This window comes from Chroicocephalus ridibundus, chromosome 1 (assembly GCF_963924245.1).
Source record: "Chroicocephalus ridibundus chromosome 1, bChrRid1.1, whole genome shotgun sequence".
NCBI classification, from domain to species: Eukaryota; Metazoa; Chordata; class Aves; order Charadriiformes; family Laridae; genus Chroicocephalus; species Chroicocephalus ridibundus.
In genome coordinates this window covers 69,854,508-69,872,117 of record NC_086284.1, presented here as the reverse complement: position 1 = coordinate 69,872,117, position 17,610 = coordinate 69,854,508, and the positions used below count along the sequence as shown (strand labels likewise).

Below are 17,610 nucleotides of genomic sequence, written 5' to 3'. Positions count from 1 at the left end.
TTTCCCCATAAAAGGCGCAGATAAACCCCGATTCCAGGGATTCTCCCTGACCTCGCTTCCCCGCGGGCAGCGGCGGGGACTCGCCGCCTTTTACCGCGGGGGTGGGGTGGTGGCGAGGAGGGCTCACAGAGGGCCGGCCAAGCGCGGGAAACGGGGAGGTGTATGGAGTGGGGGGGGCGACTGCCCTGGGCGGGGCCTGCCTGCGGCTCGCGGCGGCGGCGGCAGCAGCAGCAGCGCGCGGGGAGGGCGCCCCCCAGCGGCGGCGGCGGAGGGGGGCGCGGGCGGAGCGGCAGCTCAGCGCCATTACCGTCGCCCGGCCTGGCTCCTCCCGGCGGCAGCGGGGGCCGGCGGCGGCGGCGGGATGCTGGGGGTGACGGCGGCGGCGGCCGCGGCGGCGGGGATGAGCTGTAACAGGTAGGAGAGGCGCGGGGTTCGCCTGCCCTGTCCCGTCCCGCCTCCCGCGGCGGGCGGCTGCTGAGGGCGGCGCTTTGTCTCGGCGTGGCCGGGCCGCTGTCAACGGCTGCTGCCCGCTTGTGTGAAGGCCCCCTCAGGTCCCCCGTGGAAGGCGGCCCCCCCACACACACACCCTCACCTTGCTCCCCACGGCGGGGCCGTGCGGGGCTGAGGGAGGCGGCGGCGCGCCCGGGCTTGGACGATCCCTGGGGCGGGCCGGTGTAGGGGATGGGGTTCCCCCTCCCTCGGTGAGGCCGGGGGTTCGCGGCCGTGCAGGTGTGTGCCCCCCCCCCCCCCGTCTCGCGTCGGGAAGTTTTCGCTTGGCGGGGGGCAGCTTTCCCCTTCCCGGGGGGCAGAAATCCCTTCTGCCTTGTGCTCCCCCCCGCCTTGGGGGTGACGGTCCCACGGGGAGCGGTGGGGTGGCCTGCGCGTCCTCGTTACAGCAAACTGGGAATAACACACCAAAAACTCCAGTCTAACGCGTTTTGAACGGCCCTCGAGGACGGATTAACGCCCTTTGTATCAAAAGGCGTCCCTTTCCCGAGGGAGGTTAATGGTTTTAAAAGCGTGGTGCTAAATAACCCTGGGGTATTTATGCGGTGAGATGTGCCTGGTTTTATGCATACCCCACAATTAGTGAGTAGTCGTATCTTAGGGCAAGGTTAATGGGGATGGGTTACGGAGAGCGAAGGCTGTTCTTCTCATCACCCAGCCTTTCAAAGCCTTACCCATTGTAGTCGTTTCTTGGGAAGAAATGCCCCAAATTAAAGCACTTGGCAAGTGTTGTATTAATATGTTGAAACCTCCGGCCGAGGGAACGGAAAAGAGTGGCTTGGACTGCGGGGCGCCCACAGACTTTAGCCTTGCTAAAGACCTCCTTATCTTTTTCGTGCCCGGTTTCTGCCGTGAATTCCTGCAGCTCTACACCACGCCTTTGGAGAAAAGCTGTGGTGGTAGCAGCAAAGTCGAGCCGAGTCGGGGCTACTGCGGTGGCACCCTGTGCCGGCGTGCAGTGGGGTGGGCTATGGAGCCAGTGCTGCTCCCGGGGTCAGCATCCCAATGTCCCCATGGGCAAGGGAGGGGAAGCAGCAGGATCTGGCCATCCTTGACCAGCTTTAGCTGTGCAGGCATGTACTGAAAAAGAGAAGGTAACACGATTCAGGTGTCCATGTGTATTAAGGTAACTGTTTTTTCTTCAGTTGCTCCCAAAGCCGCTTGCTTTTTTAGCAGGTGATGGGTGCTTCCAGGCCAGGTTTCTTTCTGCCTTCCCCGAAGTGTCCTAGTTGTCAGTATTCATGCTGCGAGTGTCAGTCTCTTGCAACTGCGAGGATCTGCCCCGCACAGGTGCTTCAGTTACAGTGGAGCCTGCCTCGCTGGGTAAATAGAGCAATTACATATTTGGCATCTGTTCTGCTGAAGTTGTCAGGGAGCAAGCCAGCTGCCCTGCTGCTACACGCTTCCCAGGATATGTACGAACTAGGCTACACCCCTGGTGCGGCGAGAAATTTTGGGACAAAGTCAGGCTAGAGCCTACACTTGTGGAAACTTGCCGAGACGAAGTAGCAGAGCGCTCTGGTGGGAGCCCACCTCAGTCAGAGCTGACTGGGGGGACCCTCTTCATCGCAAAACACACATGGTGCATCCCACGGGTGGCTGGCACATGCAGGGAAGCGGCAGAGCGCCCATCCTGGTGACTCGAGCATCCTTCCCCAGCAGCGGGGATGAGCCCTGCTGCCTCCTGACTGAGCAAATCCTCCCACGGTTGAGAGTCAGCCTGCTGCTGATGGGCTCTGAATATGGACTGCTGTCCCAGCAAGGGCTGGACGTGGGGCCCCTTGGTCCCCACTGTCCCTCTCTGCTCTCCGTTTGGTTGGGTGAATCGTGGTATGGGGGACAAGGGGCTGTGCTGTGGTTAAGGAGGTGAAGGTGCTGTGGGGTTGATTCTTGCAGGGGCCGTGGCTCGAGGGAGTGGAGGGAGCTGCTGGCTGGGATGGGCAGGGCTGTTCCCACCTGGCATGGTGGGGAGAGGCTGTGGGGTCACCTCCTTGGGGGGAGACGGTTGCAGGACTTCTGGCCGAGAGGGCGTTTCTTTACATGATTCCAGTCTGTTGCGGTCAAAATAAAACAAAAGGGCAGGGTTTGTGTAAGATACATTTTGATTTGGTAAATGCAAAGGGAGGAGGTTAAAAATTGGTGCATTTTTCTTGTTCTGATTCTGTGGGGAAAAAAAACACACTAAAAATGCAAATGTTTCATTCAAACCCACTTTTTAACAAAATATAAGGTGACCTCCAAAGCTTCTGCAGGCTAAAACTCCTAAGGGACTTTGAATCTCAACTTTTTGCTCTGATTTAGGGAGTTAAAATAATCTAAGTTTTGGGGAAGAAAACAAAAAAGGAAAGAATCATTTGAGGTCTCTCTCCAGATTTGGTACACAGAAGAGGAGCAGACATCTGGTCAGCAGGTATGCGCACGGGGTTCATTATTGTCCTCTGAAATACCCTTCTTTTTAACTTCGGTGGTTTGGTTCTTTTTTTCCTTCTCCACTTTATGGAGGCTTTTTGCACTCCAGTTGCTGCCACGGCTTTTGTTTCGCAATGAAAGGGACTTGCAGGCTGGCACTGGTAACCTGAGCGCCTGTTTCCCGAGGCACGGCCATCGTGCTCGGCATCAGGCTGAGAGATCAGACTGTGCCCCAGAGGAGAGGGCTTTGGGCGTGGAGGGATGCGTGGGTCATCCTGTAGCTGGGACAATGATGGGTAGCCATTTGGGATTCAACTTTTGAGCTGAGACTGCGTGAGTTGGGGCTTTTTTTAAGGGGGGGTAGAGGGGATTGTGGGCAGCTTTTCCAGATGGTTGTGCTGAACTCATCTTGGTGTGTTATCATTGGAATGAGTTTCTTGTGAAAAACATTAGCTTGCAGTTCAGAACCATTATTATCTTAAGCTTTTGTAGTTTCCTAGCACAAACTAAGTAGTTCTTTGTAACAATAAATACAGGCCAGCATGCAGTAAAATATTGAACAAAGCAAGCTCCTCTTCCTCTTTATTCAAAGCATAGCTACTTGAAAAACTAGCATAGACTCGCTGGGATTACAGCTCTTGTTCCGCTGGAGACTATGAAGCTCCAAAATTTGGGTAAATGATGCTGCAGTTTGATCTCAGTTGTTATGCAGGGGTCTTTTTCTTAGCACTGGCTCCATACAGTTACTGCAGGGGAACTGTTAATGGCCCACAATATACGGAGGATGGTTTGCGTAGTTAACAAATTATTTTTCAAGTTGCAATGAAATATTTATTATTGAAGCACTTAAGGCAGGCTTTTCAGCGCTGGCAATTGTGGCTTCATGCTAAGTGTGTTAGGTTAGACATCCTGATTCATCTGTGTTTTGTTCTCCTCCAAAGCCCGGTTTAAAGGTTTTTCATTCCATAGCATAATGCAGTCTCTTATTAATTTTCAGTATAGAGACTCTTTAACTATTAGCTGTGCTAAAAGCTGCTTGATAGATTGTGGGGAAGTTACTCACGTCAGGTCTTTCCATGATGGCAATCAGGTGCTGATGACAAGGAAAAATTAAACTGACAGTCACGTTTTTATAGCCAAAGCCTTCCCTTGTATAAGCTGTCCATAGCATGAATCCAGCAGCCGCCTATGTGCTCTGCTGTGCTTGTTCTTTTAGAGATGTGTTACAGTGCATATCTCTGTTACCGCTTGTGCAGAGAGGCTGGTGTTGAGGCAGAAAGGGTGGAAAAGGGATGAGAAGGTCCTAATTCAATTTGACAATTAGAGAAAACATAGCAGGGGACTGTGCCCTGGGGTTAATACTCTTCTTCATATTAGGACACTCCTTTGCAATTACGTCAGCGTTCCCCTTCCTGAAGTGTCTAAGTCTTTATTGAAAATGTCTGCTTATGTTTTTTAAGCAGATAGAGGGAACAAAAATATTGTAATTTCCTTGGCTGTTTTTGTGTACCTTGATGACCCTTTACGTGAAACAGTTTGATGATTTTGTCTCAGCACCTGGAGACCACGGGTGAGGTCCAGAGGGCAGAAGCTGATGGTGTGCCCAGCGATAAACTTTTTACAGGCCAAGTGGACCTCTTGCCTGCAGTATGAAACCACATTCCTCTGTGAAAATGGCATGGTCTGGAGTGTCCTAGGGTGCATGAAAAATAGTGTCACAAGGCCAGCACCCAGGATGAGATTTTATGCTCTATATTTTTCATGTTAATTGCTTTTCCTTATATTTTATATAAGAACTCCTTGAATTCCAGCTTTAATCATCCTTTTTTCCATTGCTTTTTAACTCATTAAAAACCCCCACCTTCCACTTCTACAGAATTTGATAAGAAGGCAAGTCCTACGTCACTTGGTGCATTTAGGGTTGTTTCAATCACTGCTTGCATTAAATAGTTTGAAGAACTGAGAACACACTGGTGGATGAGCTTTTAATTGAGTTAAACCTAAACTGGTGGGAACAATACAGTTAAAACCTTGGGGTTTATTGCTCACATCATGGATGGGGAGTCAGTGTGGATAATCTGAGAAACTAAGGCAATGTAATGATTTTATGAATGTTTCCTGGGTGGCCTCTGAGCAGCATGGGGAAGCTGCTGCGCTGAGAATTATAAGGGTTTTCTGTATTAATATATTGTTTTAGTGTAGTTGGGGGCACTGGGAAAGACCACAGCAAAGCCATGCAGTAACGCCAGCAAATATTTGGGAGGCAACAACATGGCAGCGTGGCTCCCATCCAGACCCCACGCTGACATGCAACAGCTGTGGGATTGATGTGGGGAGAGAAAACCATGCAGAGAAAATAGTTTCAAATCCGCCCTGGGAGTGGGAAAGAGAGCCTCAAAACTTTGCAAGGACTCTGTGGGGGCTTGGCCGTCCCTGCTGGGGCTGGGTGCTGCCCGGCAGGGACAAGGGACCGGCTGTCAGCCTCTTGCCTTCTGGAGCCACAGCATCCCCGAGTCCTCCCTCGGTGTCTCCTGGCGCGCTCCCCACCTCTGATTTGGGGATGAAAAATACAGCTTGGCAGGCAGGGCGGCACGGGCTGCCAGCCGGCGCTGCTGGGGGAAGGCGGCCCTTGCAGATTCAGGGCTGAATCAGCACAGCAGCCTCCGCTTGCAAAACCCTCCGGTTTTGGTGGATCCTCCGTCATGAGGAAACGCTTGCAAATAGGCACGTTTTTCAGTTTGAACACTGTGCGCTTCTGAACTGCGTTGGCAGCAGGACAGATTTGGGTTTTGTGGCAGAGAGATCAACATTTGTGCTGGATTAAGTCATTTATTTTTGCCAGGGTCTGCTGGTAAGTAGGCTGAGATTCACTCGGCAGCAGTCCTCTCCCAGACACAGCTCTGCCCAGTGTCACAAAGCAGGACAGGGTGTCTCTGGGCCATGCCAAGGCAGCTGCTCTTCCCACAGGTGGCAATTACAGAGACATTTTAATTAAGCATGTGGTTGCGCTGCAGCTGACCGGGGTGACCCGCATGCACCCGTTCTCCAACATCTCTCGTGCCAGCACCAGGGACTTGAGCCAGCTGAAAACCCACGGTAAGAGAGATTGGTAGATATATAGATTTGTGCCTAGGATGTATAGCGGCATTAAAGGTGGGATTCTGTGAGGAGGTGTTTTGATCTAAAGAAGGAGGGAGCGGTGTTGGTTTGTGGTCTGGATTGGGGCTGGGGACAGCCTGCAGCCATCCCGGGTGCAGTGTTGGGAAGGGGCATGTCCATGCTCTGTTGCACTGGAAGAGGGATCGCTTGCTGCAGGTTGTTGAAGGAGGATCACCTGCGTATTTTTGCTTGCTGCTGTTGCAAGCACACTTGAGTATGTTCTTTCTGCTGCTTGTTGTCTCCTCCTACAGCCCTGCCTGAAGCGACACCACCCCAGCAGTGGTGTTGTCATAGGACTAGTTTGCAAAAATTCGCTTTCAGAGTGCTTGGAGGAAGGAGACCCCATGTGCTGTCCCCGTGACACGCAGGTTATAGTCGGAAAGGGCATGGAGAAGGAACAGTGACACATCAATGCCTGTTTAAATCTACCTAACGTTTGTTGGCATGACATGACTTTGTGATCTGAAGGTTCCCAGGGGCTTGCTTCAGCCACTGCTTTGAGGTCCTAGAGGAACTGGATGCTTTTCATGCCCGCTTGTTCCGTTGAGAAAAAAAATGGAGCAAGAGCTGTGCCTGTGAGGTCTCACGGGCTGAATCCCACCACATGGAGACCCAACTGTGGGCATCCATGGCACACGTGGCTGCTTGCTTTTTCTTCGCAAGCCCTGTACCGGGAGACAAGGCAAGCTGCTGTGGGAAAAGGGGCTTGATGGGAGCTGTGGGTGAGCTTCATGGGGGCTGAAAGGAAAAGGGCAGGAGCTTCTCAAGTGCAACGTTTCTATAATACTTTTAAACATCCCAGAAAACGAAGTTTTTTTCCTTTTGAAAGTATATGCAGTTGCAAGAGAGAGGCAATATTCTGATAATATGAGAAAGGAATCAAAGCGGATCATTTTAAAGCTGGTGCTCTTAAGAAAAAGCTGACTTCCGAAATCTTTGTTCCTTCATTCACATTTTTTTCCTTTTTGTTAGTCAGCCTCAGGAAATGAGAACATTCTTTTGGCTTTCCGTGCCTGAGTCACATCTTATATATATCTCTGTCTATATATAAAAATATGTTATAACATCTGGAGATGTTTGTTTCGGAGAGGTACTTGTTTTGTATTAGGGTATCTGAGCTTTAAATGTTTGTACACAGTGGGATGTTTCCAGTTTCCCATACTTCTCTGATTACAAGGATATGTATATTGCTGTCAGAAAAGTCAAGGGAAATGATCTGATAACCTAGGGAATAAACAAACAAGTAAAAGTAAAGCCTTCAAAGAAAGTGAGAATTTGCTATTTCTTTCAAAAATTAAACTATCAAAGTAGTTGTTTCATGTGAGTTGCATCCAAATATGTAGCTCTTCAATGTTTGCCAAGTAGATTTTAAAAGGAAAAAAAAAGTGTGAGGAGGAAAATTGGAAAATCCCAGTAGCTCTTTTGTTGGTCTTTGGGGAAAAAAAAAAAAAAAGGAAGTAATTAAAAGCTTATTATACTCCTCTCTGCCGTTCAGTGAGCTGACACTCGGTGGGCTCTGGCAGTGCTCTGCGTGCACGGCGGGGTCTCGCTGCCTCTCTCTGTCCTCCCACCCGGGTCACATGGGGATCGTGAGATTCCGTTTTAAAAGGAAAAAAAAAATCCATTTAGTTTAACTAAAGGCCAAATATTTAACTTGAGCGGGGGAGGTGGTGGGATTTAGGAGAACAAATTAAATTTCCACCCTTGGTTGTTTAAGGTAGTACACCAAAAATGATGGGAGACCAGGGACAGTAGGCGCCGGTGGTGTCCCATGCAGAGACAGATGGTGGGATGGTGGCAGGGGCATGAGGAGAAGATTCCCAACAGGCTCCACCCATCTCTGGGCGTTCACGGCAGCTTCTCCTCCTGCAGCTTCCACAGAAATGCCCTTGAGTTTATGGCTCAGATAAGAAACCTCTCACTGATCAAATATTTTGATTGCATCCTGGCCTTCCTGTTAGTTTCTTTGATCTTTTCTCATCAGTGGATCATAGTGGACTTTCAAAAGTCTTGCTTGTTGAAATAGTTGTATAAATATGGTACTCAGGGTAGTGTTGTTTAGAAAAGTACTTATCTCCCGGAAGAAATTCTGCCTCCTTTTGCCCTTTCAGTGTGCTTGTTTTTCCATTATACATCAAAGAAGTGTGTTTTCTATAATTATATCAAAGAATAGCACCTTATTGTTAATTGTTTGAAATAATCTAAAGGCTGGTGGGCCTTATTCTTTTGGCTGATTTCCTGCTTATTCAAACACTGAAGAGCTCTTTCAGGTTCAAATTTAAAAAAAAAAATATATAAAAGAAACCCGTAGAGCCAAGACAGTCTTTGGGGGAATCTGATGGGCTTGCAGCCCTGGGATGAATCCCCCTCTGTTGAAATCTCCAGCAGTTACAATTTCTCTTTTTTCCAAGAGAAAAGGCTGCCCTTCTCCCCAGGCATCCCACTTATGTGATGTCCCCCATGAAATGGCATCGTTCAACCCCTCTCAATGCCGTGCTGGGAGCTGGATGTCTTCAGGCGGTGGCATAAAGCCGTCTGGTGTTGCCCAGCTGAGTTTAGCTTCAGAGTGTGGACAGGGAGGTGGGGGGATGAGTTTTGCCATAGCTTTGCAGTCAGATGAAGCGAGGGAGGAGGGATAAAATAATTGCTGGTGGCTACGTACAGCATAAGCCCAAAGGTCAGAGTTTCCAAACTTTGTCTAAGACTGAAAGCCGCATTTTCCTTATTGTCGCATGCAGGATGGGAATGATCGCCCTGACATCTCTAGTGGGACCTGGAGAGGGTCCGCGGGTTGTCAGCTGTGGGGGGTGTTCGATGTGCCAGGCTCTGGCTGGGTCACTACAGATCCCAGCATTCTTCTTAAGGGAAGGCAGGATGGTCCTCGGTGCCAGCTCACGTCCGAGGCAAACCTCACCCAGCAGATGCTGCTCTCCAAATCCATCCCTTCCCAGCCTGCATTAAACCTATTGCTCAACCAGGGCTTCGTTTCGAGAAGTACAGAGAAAATTAAGTGCTATTTTAAGTGTCATGTATTAACGACCCTGCATCATTTTGATGCAGGTGAAACTCTTTGTGCTTGCGATTCCTTAGCTGATACACTGCAAGGGGGAAATAATTTGGATTTCTTGTGTGGAACTGAATCTGAGTCACAAATGTGAAAATTATTATTTTTGATGTTTAGCATGCTGAGATGGGTAAACAGTACAGTTAAGAGGATCCTTGACATTACCCTTGGGAAAATTACCAGAACATGATAAAATGGCAGAGGATCCAGGCACTATAATATTGCATTATTGCTCAGATTTCATGAGAAAGCTTTCTGCTCACCTTGGGCTATTTATTCATTTATAAATAGCTTTGTGAACCTGTATTTAAAAGAGGGATTAAGGGGACTTTAATGCTATTGCATGGTATTGATGTCTTTTCAGAGCAGTTTCAGCATGGACAGATTCACAAGGTAGGCAGAAGTACAACATGAGTGTTTTGTGTCATCTGAGGTAAAATTTGTTTAGTCCTTTTTACCTGATGGATTTTGATAACGTGTAGCTGTGTAGTGGCTTGATTTACATAATGGATTTTCTGTTAAGTCTATAAGCACAGAGTTTAAAATGTGCAGCAATGTTACTTCCATGCATGTACAAAAATAAGCGCTGGAGTCTGCAGAAGGGAAGTGATGGGGAAGATGCTGGGTTATAAGTCACTGCGTGCCCAGCAGAGCCACCGCGGCCATCACAGCCATCACTTGGACGAGTTGGGTGGTGGCAACATGGCGTTAGGAGGTCTCTGTGGGGAGAAGGGCTCCACACTGTCGGAGGAGGAACCACGCCAACGAGAGCTGTCTTCTGGTGTCCCACCCATGTAGGCATGGAGGATGTTGGTGATACCAATGTTAAGCAGAGGGTTTTTCTCTCCTATGTTGACTAATTCTCCTGTTTGGTTTGCATTACAGATATTTACCAGTTCTCCCTGCCACACTGTGGGGAGAATGTAATGAAAAACTGCTGAATCCATATTTTCTAACAATGGTTAATTCATTTTCATGGAAGTGTGTGCACAATGAGCAGGGCCTTAGTTCCAGATCGAAAGGTTTTCCATCAAACTTGGGAAAACTAAGTTATCCACTCTGTGTTCTTGGTTTAAATAATAATGTTCTTGTAGCTGGTCTTGGGGATGCAAAAGTGAGGCAGGGTCTACCTGAAATAGAAGGAAATTCTTAGTTCATCACCCTAAAGATACATTGATCTGCATTCTACCGAAAGGTCTGAAGTTCATCTGAAGTTCATGTTCATATAAAGTTCAAAAAGCCCCCCAAAAGTGTCTGTGACATCAACATCTAATATTTCAGATTGGAGTGTGAATTTTCATTAGTGCTTGAGTGGAAATGTTGCAAGGATGTTAACAACTGCATTTACTGAAAACTTTGTTTCATTTGCTTTTTTCGGTATGATATTAACAGAAATCAGCGAGGACAAAGAGCTCACAATACTTGTCTCAAATATTCTTATCTTAAAGTGAACATTAAACATTTATAGAAAGGACATGCTTGTTTTTCGGAAATTCATAAACAGTGAAATGTATCTAAGTAAGAATAATTGTATTAATTTATTTAGTCTGAAGACAATATAGTCCCAATCACACAGAGCACTTGAGTTAAATTCCTGAGTTCACTTGGGTCAAGTTACAAGTTTAAATTTTCATTTCCTTGGAGTCAAGAGCTCAAGTGCATGGAGCTGGCATGTCATGCATCTCCAGTAACAGGGCCTGGGTTCACCCTTGTTGTCCATGGCTCATGCGACTATTAAACTGCATCTCTGCTACTGTATTCTCTTTCTTGAGAGATACCTATGTCACCGCATGTGAAGCATTTAAACCAACCAAACAAGTAAAAGAGTGGCAGGAGAATATGTAGATTTTTTTTTTAAGTGATTCTGCCATAAATTATTCCATAACTCTATTCATTGTGTACAAGCAGGTGTTGCAATAGGATGTTGTCTCCAAAATATTACTAGCAATTGCCTGGTCAGGTGTATAAACAAACACAGGATGCCTCTACTGAAGTCTTCCTTCCGAAGCAAGAAATGCATCAACAAGAATTGCTAACATTTTAAAACCTCAGTGGATGATGGTACAGCAACAAAAGCACTGTGGCAAGGGGTGCTTCGGTTCTGCCTGTTGCCTTCACACTTTGCCATTGCTGGCATTTTTCTCTCTGGATGCTTGCAAGTCGCAGCTGCCCCTTGGCAGGATGATGCTGCCGGTACCTGAAGAGAAGGCAGTGGCGTGGCACCACGCAGCTGTGGGAGGCATGTGAAATGGCCACTCGGTGAGCGATAAAAGTTACAGTCGGGATCTCTGGACCCTCCTGCCAGGTCTGTCCTGATGGTCTTCATGCAAAATTTGCTCTGTATAAGTAACAAAGGAGTTGAGAGAAACAGTGGCGGCATCTGGGGATGTCCAAACACAGGGCAGCGGTCGGCAGCCCACACAGTGGTGCGGGTGTGGGAACCCTCCTGGCAACCTCACCAGATGGTGATACCACCTCCTCTGTCTTTTCTCAACACCAAAAGAATTTATTTTCTTTCTTATGTACCTTATCTCTTACATCACCTTATCGTGGCATGCTAGGATGTTTAATTTCTTAACAGCTCTGGTGTATCCTTTTGCTTTGCTTCTGTAAATATGCGTTTTCTGTGCTAACACATACGTGCTTTCACAGAGGACGTCTTCAGTGCTTTGTCAACCTGAACCGTAGCAGTGGCTTTCTCTTCCTCTTCAGCACACAGGCACGAGGCCACGCTATGAACCCATTGCACTAATAACTTGTGTACAGGGAGGGGAGAAGAGAGGAAACTGCAGCTCAAGTCAGGAATTGTTTGCTTATTTATTAGTTATGAAGAGCCAAACTGAGGTCATTTCTAGCTAACTGGCCAACGTGCTACCGCTTGCTTCTCTTGAGCTCTCTCTGCAGAGTCACTGTCTGCATCACCCCTCTCTGGCTGTATCTTGTGGGAGGTGAGGCCAGCAACCCAGGGAGGATGAAGATTAAATTGCCCCACATTTTTTCCCAGGAATACAGGAGCGTTTTTTAAGAATACGGAAGTGTCTTCTACAGGGGAAGAAATGTGTTCATCTCTCAAAATTGGAGGAGTGGGATTCAGAAAGAGTTTGTGTGCATGGCCATGTCAAGAGGGAAATGAGATGGACCACCAGCTGCCTTTTGCATATTTTTTTTTAAGTAGAGCAACTTTTGCAGAGGTATTTTAAAATGGGATGGTTTACTTCCTTTTCTGCTGCTTGTCAGTGATATGGAAATACCCAAGGACCAGGTTTTAAGAATATTCTTCCCCCTGCCTCTTTTTATTTCTTTTTTATTTTTAACTCTAAAACTGTCGGTTTTATCTTTCCTGACTCCTGCATCTGGAAGATTTGGGGCATGCTTGTTGGGAACGGACATCAATTTGTCCAGCTACAAAACCATCTGTGAACAAGCCCTAGGGTTTTACTGTGACATCCCACTTGCTGTTGCTGTTGTCATGTTAATAGCTTTTCAGTCAGATAAGAGTTTCGTAGCCTAGACAGGAACTGAATTTCTAATGGAGAAAATAAACTTCCCAAAAAGTAAAAAAAAAAAAAGTTTTGATTATAAAATGATTGTCCTGATTTATCTTCCTGCCAGCTTCTATAATAAAAGTTGAAATGATTACCCATCAGAAATACAGCTGATTTTTCCCTTACTCAGAATCAAGATCCTTTCAAATCCGCAGGACATATTTTATTAACTTCAATAAAAATAGGTGAGTGGAGCTTTGTGACAATTCCACAAGACTGCATGCATGTAAATAGAGAATTCTGCTCCAGTTTAAAGCAATATTTGATTATCTTCTGCATGTCATTAGGAACACAGAAATACCTCAAGTCGTATGTTTAATCACTTGTTGTTTAATGTTTCTGGTAACATGCAAATGCTAGAGGTTAGTGTGATTAACTGATTCGGTGCTGATGGATTACAGCAAATCTTTCCCAATTCTCCTTGAAGCCAGTAGAAATTCTTTTGTTCTGTTTAATTTGGCTAAACTTGCTTGGTTTAGACTCAAGGGTCTGTAACTGGAACATTAGTGGTCAAATCAGGCAAAATACCTCCTAATTCTTGGGAAGTATTTCTGTCGTTTTTGAAAGCTTGCTCCTGCGTCTCAGATAAGAGATGAAGCTATTGCTGTTTCGAGTTAGTTTTGTCTGGATGGTACAGTAAGGTCAGTCTCGTAACAGTTAAAGCTCAGGGGGATATTTTCCTAATGTATTGTTTCTCATATTTAAAGAAGAGCAGCTGCTTGTTAGATAAATGGGTACAGCATGCCTGCCCAGTGTCACATCCCCGTGCCCACAGATAAATGCCTTCAGTTGAAGATGTCATAGCTTGGATTTTACACCTGGTAAAGTATGTTTTGTATAATCTATGTCTTGCTTATAACTAGTAACCAAAGCTGTTTCAGATTTTTTTGTTTTCCATACAAAAGAACTGAATTTAATTAAAAAGTAATTGTTGTAGTATATGATCCTATAATTTTATTTACAGCATTTTTCAGCAGATCTTGGCAACGCCCTTTTGTTGCCATAATTGGGTTTGCATAGTTTGGCAAACCATCATGCAAATGTAAAAGTGAGAAATAAAACGAAAGTCCGGACCTGCAGGCTACAAAAAGCGAGTCAGCGCAGGTCTGCTTGCTTGGAAGGTTGGCACCCAAATGACACTTCGGTTTCAGTCTTCTGCAGCGCAGTATTAAGAAGTTGTGTATTAACCCAGTGTAGTGCTAACTGGTATCATTTAATTTACATTTTTATCCTAGTAGCCACTTGGCTGATGACATGCGTGCTGTTCTTTCAGCTTTGGTGCAAATGAAATGGTTACGCATGGGTAAGCAAGAGGGGGGTGCCTGTTCACAGGAGAGTGTGTTGTGTTTGTGAAAGGGAGCCGCGTTTTGGGTTGGCAGTGGAGCGGCTACTGTGAGTGGGTGGGAATGGGGTGGGGTGGGAGCCTGTGGGACTGTGGGGTCATGGTGACCTGCCTGTGAGCCACACTCTGCCTCTGGCAGAGGGGAGGTCCAGGTGATCTCCTGGGCACGCGTGGGTCCGGTCTGAGGAGTGGCCGCCTGTGCCGCAGACTGGTGGTGTTTTGCAGTAATTAAATTTTGTCAAAGCCAGAACTCCAAGAAAGGGAGAGCAGGGGAGGGGTGCTGCACCTTGTAGCACTGCTTGGTGAATGATGTACATGAATGTACCAGCCGCAGGGAAGCTGGCATTTATACATCAGCTTGGCCAAGTGGTCAAGCTTGGCCAAAGCTTGGCCATTTATACATCAGCTTGGCCAAAGCAGCAGGGCTTTGAAATGTCTGTGGCGGGGCACTTTGGTACTGAAGAGGGTAAAGAAGGAAGGAAGGAAGGAAAAGATAAAACTTATAATGTCTAAGTCACTGTGGTTTCTAAGGTGCCTGGTTTATTTGTACTGCTTGCTCAATGTTTCTTGTGTTACTTGGCATTATACCAGTAGTTTTCAATGACATTAGGAACAGCACATTGGGATTTAATGTTAGAAACAGGATTTCTGTTCATTTGGTATCATCCCCCACTGCCCTGTGAAATAGAATTGATTCTGGACAAACTATGATTTATCCATTAAGTTGCTGAAACTGTAATCTATGTGGGTGTTGTGTTGCATTTCAGTTCCTAATTAATGTATGCAAGGCTGGTGATTTCTGCTGAATGCTGAGCACCAGGTTGGGCTGCTCAGAGCTGCCGGTTATTATATCCTTTATAAATATGTGTGGAAGAGACAATTTCTGAAGGGGACAGTTGCAAGGCAAGGTTGGAATGGAAGATTTGCTACCCTGCCAGTAACAGTGGCAACCAAATGTGATATTAAATAGATGCTTGGACTGCTTTGGCTTCCCCTCATCAGTATTCCTGTCGTAGCATCCCCAAAAGCAAGGGAATGTGAGAGGGGGTGCTTTGATTACAATGATTGCTAAAAGCCAGCAAAATTAGAAGGACATCTCTGCTGCAAGGAGGTTTTTGGAAAGGTCTCCTTCCCTCAGGCTTATTTTGTGGCCATGCAGTCTTCCGCAGGAGCAGGGTGGTGAAGTGCCTCGGTCCATCCTGGTCTCCGCGCTCAGCTCGGTCGTGCTGCCTCCGTGTGAGGCTGCTCTTGTGGCCCAGCCTCGCAGGTGTGGTGGTGGTGACAAGGTTTAGCTCTGGGAGCAGAGGACAAAAGGATCTTCTGAAAAGTGAGTTGACCAGCTTTGAGTCTGTATGCTGGTCGTTGTTTCACCTGCATTCTCACTGTGCTCCTGGAGGGATGACAGATCTTGCTTGGCCTCTCCCCAAGCACTCCAAAGGGTGAAAGATGACTAACCACAAAAAAATGGTGTTTATTTGAGAGGTTTAAAAACTTATTTTTTGTGCAGTAATTGGAAAAAATGCCTAGCTTCATGCATGTTGCAAGTTATCTGTCCTCTAAATCTTTTTTCTGAGGGAGAGTTATAATGGTGATGCTCTACGATGGGTCATCCAGGCAGGAATCCAGACTTTTAAATTTCTAGAGTATGTCGTGCATGGCCTTGACATTTGAAATGTTGCCCTAGGAGTACAGGCTAGCATTTTTAGATATGCTTTATTCGAGTTAAAAGTATTGGCAGATTTTCATTTATGCTATAAGCAACTTCGATTCTTGTCCCAGTTTCTGAAAGCAAGAAACTGCTGGTGATGTTCAGGGGCACACATTATGTGTAGGTTAAGTGTAGCTTAGGGCTGGATTTACACCTGTGTATGATGCTGCTCTGTGGGACAAACGTGGTCAGGCATAGGCACTAATGATAATTGGGCAGAGCTGAGTTTTGGGTTGGCAGTTTATCCCACAGTTTAATTGGGCAGAGCACACAACACAGAATTTATGCCAGCTGTGGGAAGACTGATGATAACTTCATGTTAGTAGGTTTTATACCAGGACAGGTCACCTGCCAATATTTTTTAAAAATACCTGATCTGGGTGGGAGAGTTTATAGTGGGCTGGTACTCAGCACCATGCTGCTGCAGCATGTTTGATCCTGCCTGAGGAGCTGTGAAATGGGCTATGCATTAACTGTGTCTCTGAACTGTGACTTCAAGGAGATGCAGCTTGCTGAAGGTCAGACAGCAGGGCCAGGAATGGTATACAGATTTGTCGTTGTTGTTCGTTCAGGGGAAAAGAGCTTAAAAGCAAACACACACAAGCAGCAAACAAAGGAAGCCTTTGCTTTGCCAATGCCTTGCTTTAAGAACATCGACAATGAGGTGCTCTTGAACTGGCATCTCTCTCCTGTCTTAGCAGGGAAAACAGTCTCTGTTGTTCCTTCTGGTGGCTGTTTTACAAACCCTTTGTTTTTACACTCTTAGTTATAGGTTGATTGGACTGATTATTCTGGATTTGGGAGGTGCCTTTGAACAGTCTTGAGCATATACCAATATTGCATAAAGCAACCTTCTCCCCCCTGAGTGGAGGATGTTGCTCTGAACCCAGAAGTGTGATGTTCTCCTCCAGCTCCCCATTGGGAGGTTGATGGCAGTGTAACACAGTCCCAGCAGTGACATTGTGACATTCATCCCTCCCTTTGGGTAGGTATGTGCTATTTGGCATGGTTGGCCAATATAACTCCTTAAGATTTTATTAAAAGAATTGATTTCTATTGTACTTTATCCAAGTACAAATAACCTATTAATGAAGATCTCCATAGCTGAGAGGAATCAGCTGGAAATCCTGTGGCTGATCTGAGCATAAGGAAAGTTTTATCTTCATTTGTCTTTCTTCCCTTTTGCCTCTTACTTCCAGCATCTAATTGCTGTTCCATGGTTCCTGGCACTGGTGGTTAAAGCTGAGGGCTGATCGCTTTTTTATTTTTAATATCTTGTGGCCTCTATAGGCTGAAAGTCAGGACATGGGGAGTCCAGAATTGAAAGGAACTTTGGGCCACTTTTAGTGTGTTCTTTGTGGAAATAAGATTTAATTTCAAGTTTTAGGTACAGGATAGTTCAAGTTAATTTAAATCGGGATAATTTAAAAGCTGATTTTCTGTAATGATACCAGGAAGAGAAGGCTCTGGATTACGAGTCCCATTTTTTTGAACGGCTGAGCATCTGAAGCCATTCTCAGTCATTTCAGCAGAAGTTCAGATTTATTTCCCCAACTATATTTCTGAAGGTGCTCCCCTTGGTCTCGCTTCCATTTCACATAATATATTTCATATAGTACTGGTGTATATCATCTTCTCTGGCTGTATTACTGTCTTGAATCCATTTACAGGAATTCTGTGCTTTTTTTCTCCAAGCATTTACTGCTAACCACTAATAAATCTGGAACATATTGAGGCTTGGTGGGATGTTGGGCTTTCCAGGATGAAACTTCATTGTTTCCCGTTACAGGCTGTGGTTGGCAATTGCCTTTCCCTCCCTCCCACTGTCGGTTGTCTGAAGTCCTCTCTTACTGCACCAGCTTTTTCTACCCAAGCT

At 46.4% G+C, this 17,610-nt stretch overlaps 1 protein-coding gene across 2 annotated transcripts in view; it reads left to right on the top strand.

The window, feature by feature from the left end:
* The first annotated feature begins 232 nt into the window (after positions 1 to 232).
* The window catches only part of LIMS1 (LIM zinc finger domain containing 1), a 77,005-nt gene continuing 59,627 nt past the window's right edge, over positions 233 to 17,610 (top strand). Inside the window, exon 1 of one of the 2 annotated variants that reach the window (XM_063338634.1) lies at positions 233 to 414. In XM_063338634.1, the coding sequence (XP_063194704.1) occupies positions 362 to 414 (53 nt within the window). In that variant the 5' untranslated portion in view covers positions 233 to 361. Of the gene's footprint in view, positions 415 to 3,131; positions 3,250 to 17,610 lie in introns of those variants that run through there. The other variant, XM_063338653.1, reaches the window with a different exon arrangement.